Raw genomic sequence first — 5,475 nt, 5'->3', positions numbered from 1 at the left:
AATTAAATTGAATTGGCCTTATGAAAACCATTTTCATAATGGGAAACGTCTGAAGATTTTTTAAAAATGAAAGCGCTCACGTTTTACAACGTGTTATAATATTTTATTTAATATTTCACACACACACACACACACACACACACACACACACACACACACACACATATATATATATATATACTGTACATGTATGTGTGTGTGTACACGTCACAGGCACTTGACATTTTAAATATATTTAAATATTAACACTATAATTCAAATCGTCAAGTGTCTGTGATAGAGGTGATCTCGAATGAGTTGAAAGTAGATGAAATTGGGATTTCCACAGCTGAAAATACCCAGCGTGATAACTAGCAATGGACTCCTCCAGTTTAACACCCCAAATGTGAGTAACAAATTATATCATAACATTTTAATGAAAGTCATTCTACACTGAAAGCTACCATTATTTAATAAATCATTTTATAATAAAAGTTTCTACAATATAGACACTGTATACTTATTTTGTCAGTAAAACAGGTATACAACATATGTCAGAGTCTGTATTTGTGGGACTGTGTCGTACAGTGGGGACCTCACAACAGGTGACAATGCGGAGAGATGTATTAGACATTGATGATATAGTGACAAAGAAAGTAAGAACAAGTAACCAGAACACGGTTATGAGGAGTGGAAGTCAGAGAGAAGGGTTCAGAATGGAGGGATCTGATCTGGATGTGATGTTTTGGTTTAAAGACCGAGTGATCTGGGACTTATCTCAGACCCAGTTTTACAATGTACACAAGCAAGCCCTGATTCTCTCTGTCTCTTCTGAAAGTCCACCCGGATTTACTTTACTTCAATTACTGTCACCAGGAGCAGAAAGCAACGTTATCTCAGCATTAGTCATAATGAATGATAGAAGTTATATATCTAGTTCTAAATATAGAGAGATCACATGTTCTGATATATTCCCTAACTCTACAGTACATGGTCCTTGCGGCAGTGGAGATATAGGAGGACTAGAATATGACGCTGCTCAGTGTTTTGTGTGCGACTTTTGGCCCCCTTCTGCCTTCACATGGATAGATAGATGTCACACATGGCCCCAGCCACAGGTTGTTAGGGACATAGTCAGAAGTGGATGTCACTTTGTAGCAATAGGACATAAATTAGGAAATCATGAAACCAATGAATGGAGAATTTCATTTTCTCTGGCAGAACAAAAACTTGTGTACTCAATGAACCACTGTCAATTCTTAACTTATGGTTTACTGAAATTGTTCTTAAAAGAAGTCATTAACAATGGATTATGTGATAATGAGAAATTACTGTGTTCCTATCACATGAAGACAGCAGTTTTCTGGATGATTCAACAAAACACAATACCTAACTGGTGTCCACAGAATCTCCTGAAATGTTTCTGGTACTGCTTTAAACTCATCCTCAAATGGGTGTATGAGGGAGTCTGTCCTAACTTTTTCATTCCAGAAAACAACATGTTTCTCAGTAACATTCATGGTGACGCACAAAACAGATTATTTGTTAGACTGTTTGGTTTTTATGAAAAAGGTTTAGCATCCCTGCTTCACATTCCCTCCCTCAGGTCTTATATCATGAATGTCCTTTATAACCCCACACTCAGTATTTGTACTGATGAACACACTCTGATATCTGAGATCGAGTTCGATATAGAAATGTTTTTGGAGTTACATCAAAATATTGAACTGCCCCCATCAGACTTCTACCTCATTATGAAGCACCTAAACACAGTAGAACAGTCGACAGTCTTGCCCCTGACACAGTATGAAGTTCTCGTGTTACAGGTATATACAACCTCCCTCCTTCACAGAGCTGCTTTTACATTACAAAACATGTACAGCAACACCACTGAAAACAAGCTGGTGTATATTGCTGACAGAATGTCCAGTCACATGTTGAAACTCACAACCAAGTTTGGGAGTATTTCTGACAGGTTGTTCATTGCAATGTATTATTACAAGACACTCAGATACACAGAAGCTTTGTCTGTGATAGAGATGACAAAGATCAACATAGCTCAGCCATATGTGATGTATAACTTCACAGTAGACACAGAGAGGTATACCGAGGCTGTAGGGGGACAGTCCTGGTCTACAAAGTTAAGACATGCTGTAGCATGGACTATCAAATTAGACAACGGAATCATTTATATCAATGAATTAATGACGGAGCAGATGGTTGCATTGCAGAACTATAAACATGTACTGTATATTCCACCCCTAGTCGTGTTATATATGCTAGAGTTCTTGTGTTACAGACATACTGACACAATGAGAGCACAAACAGCTCTTAATGATCTACAGGTCCTAGTTCACCATGATCAGGGGCTGTATGTAAATGTGAACTTAAGAGACATATCATGGCAAATCCTGGGTATCTGTCAACAGATCTCGGGGAACCTCCAGGCTGCTCTATACTCTTACCAACAATCACTCAGACAATCTCCACACCATAAAATACAAACTGCTGCACTAATGAGAATACATGAACTCGGATAAGAACAGTATAACTCATATGCCTTTAGCTATTGAATGAGTAATTCAAGGCAATTATGTGAATTATATAAGTAGATTTCAGATGTTAATGTTATCAGTTGCTTGATAAATGGATTAGATATGTTGTTAGATTTATGAAAAGTTATTTTATCTATGCCTAATCATTTCATCAGTAGATATGAAGCCTAAATGAACTGGATTTTGGGATTAGAATGCACTTAGTAACACTTTGTTCAAATCTCGCCAGTAATGGTGACATCTTCATACGAGTGAAAATGTCTCGAGGGACTTTAAACAACATACAACAAACCAACCAACGATTACAGACCGCACAAGAGCACAGTATGCTCTGATATAGATTTTCAAACTTTACATGTTTGAAATGTTAATGGAATTATTGTTTTTGTGTCTGTGGGATTGATGTGAATATATTCTTAAAATATTTCCAAAATCAAAATAATGTAATACGCACTTAATTGGGGATTGATATCATTGTTGATATTTGAGTTGTATATATTTAGATAAATTAAACGTATTGACATAAACATGTAAAATACAGTATAGTTGTCACTTTGTTCTGTGTTTTTGGGGTTCAATTTACTTAATTTTTACTATATATTTATTTATTCATTTATGAAATACATGTACAAAAAAGGGTGTGCAGTATTTTGTGGATTTACTAGAAGAATTAACTTTATTGTCTAATCAATCTGATTAAAATCAGCTCCTTGATACGCTCCTTTATTTATTTGTTGTCGCCTTGTGTAGCGAGAACAAAAAAATAATAAAGGAATGGATCGAGGAGCTGATTTTAATCAGATTTATGTCTAATGTATTACAATAAAACATTCTCAGCACAATTTAAATATCTGTTTGTCAATTTTGACAAAATTATGTAGACATCCCTTTTGGGGAATGCTTACACCAACGAAAATTTTCACTAAATATCAAAAGTCTTTGATATGCAGAGTATTCATAATTTATTTTAGGTCACCTGAGTCATTCACTCAGGTGACCTATTGCTGCTGGTCTTCGTCTGTCGTCGTGCACCATTCTTAACATTTTTTTTCATTTTTAACTTCCTTCTTAAACTACAAGGCCAATTGTTACCATTTTGGTAGGCAGCTTTTTGGGGATAAGGGGAATGCCAATTGTGAAGTTTATGATCAGAGCTCCCCCAGGGCTTTATGTCAGGGGTCAAAACTGAAAAAAGTGCCATATTTTCAAGTCTTCTTTTCTACTCTCACATGTGGGAGAAAACCATACAAATGGTTAGGATGTCCATGAAGTTCTGTACCGAAATCGTGAAATTGATAGCACTTTGGTCACTGTGTTCAGTCTCCAGGGAGGGACCAATATAGTCATATAGCATAGATATATCAAATGTTAAAAAAGCATGTCTACTCTCAGATATGTGCAAGAAAAACTAAATGCATCGGTTATGATTTCCATGAAGATCTCTACCTAAAATGTGAATATTATGATCCCTGGTAAGGGGTTTAGGCCCTAGGGTGGGACCTATATGGCTTTCTATTGAAAATGTATTAAATCTTATAAGATCTCTCCTCCCACATACATGCATGTATGAGTAAAACTAAAATGCATAATTATGATGACCACGAGACCCTCTACGTACATTGTGGGTGGTGGTGGGGGGGGGGGGCTGACTTGGTCACATGGTATATAATGCATAAATGCTTAAAAATCATTTGTTCTTCTGATGTTCAATGAAAGATAAATACATATTTAAAGGAGAGAGGGGCATCTGTCTACCAAAATTACAGATATAATTCATCATGTTGGAGAGGGTTCAATAAGGACAGATTTAAATGGTTCAAACTTCCTCCTTCATTCTATCATAATTGAATGCCATAGGCACTTGACGTTTTAAATATCTATAAAAAAAAATGTCTTCCTGTAAATATAATGAATATTATCTTTACAGGAAGATATATATATTTTTTAATTATAGATACTTAAAACGTCAGGTGTCTATGTTGAATGCATGTTTCAATCCTCATTATTTATTTGAATTGTGGATATATTTAGCAAATCATAAAACTGTGCACAAAAGACTCCAGAATGAGGCTTGGATGCAAATATGAAACTCCCTGACAGGTCTATGTACTGAATATGGTACTCAAGTGACTGTTAAAGCCTGTGGGCCTTTTCTTAATATAAAGCCTGCATGGCTGAGAATCTGTCATGTGCCTCAAAGGATTCCTAAAGACCTTCAGGTTATCACATGTAAGACCAAATTGTAAATGTATGCAAGTAAAATACTGAACAAAAAACAAGAGTTGATGCCCATCTCGTGTTGGTTCTTTCTATGTTAATGGCTAAGACTTCTACTTGAATCGTCTATACTTTAGCTGTAATAGGGAAATGGTTTTAGCTAGGAATTAAAAGAGCATACAACTCGTTTCCTATCTCGAGTACACTTTGTGCCACAGAGATGATGAGTTTTTTCAGGCTTCAGCATTGTTAGGGGAATGTAATATAAATTTCATTTCATGTTATTTAGGAACTGACCAAGGAATAAAAAGAAACAATTTTGAACTATCTGATACGTTTTATCTTGCAAATATACATTGGTCCAAAATTTGAAGACAACGTCCGGAATAAAGAAATAAAGAAAGAAAACCTGTCTCTAAATATTGGCCTAATGTAGCTCAGGTCTGTCACAACCGAGTCAATATCCGTTTCTTTCCATAAATGTTCCATGGCGGCTTGTATGACTCCATCATGTTGAGCGGGGGAGAGGGTGCATGTGGAGTACACGACTGTTCCGCCAGGTTTACATGACTGGATTCCAGCTCTAAAAGATCAATCAAACTTACACAGTCAGCTATGGAAATATTTAACACATATATGTATAGAGATTAAGAATTCAATTGTTCACTTCTACTGTCAGACGTTCCCAAGAAAATTGGTAAATTATACAGCCAAACCTGTATTA

General features: G+C 35.9%; 1 protein-coding gene across 1 annotated transcript; it reads left to right on the top strand.

Moving 5' to 3' along the window:
• Positions 1–356: 356 nt before the first annotated feature.
• On the top strand, positions 357–3,098 carry LOC125673784 (uncharacterized). The gene is made up of 2 exons (XM_056158796.1): positions 357–385; positions 512–3,098. Exons 1-2 carry the CDS (start codon positions 357–359, stop codon positions 2,517–2,519), a joined length of 2,037 nt encoding a protein of 678 aa, XP_056014771.1. The 3' UTR covers positions 2,520–3,098.
• Positions 3,099–5,475: the final 2,377 nt, after the last annotated feature.

This window comes from Ostrea edulis, chromosome 3 (assembly GCF_947568905.1).
Source record: "Ostrea edulis chromosome 3, xbOstEdul1.1, whole genome shotgun sequence".
NCBI lineage: Eukaryota > Metazoa > Mollusca > Bivalvia > Ostreida > Ostreidae > Ostrea > Ostrea edulis.
Note: the sequence above shows the minus strand (reverse complement) of the source record. Positions and strands in the feature narration are given on the sequence as shown.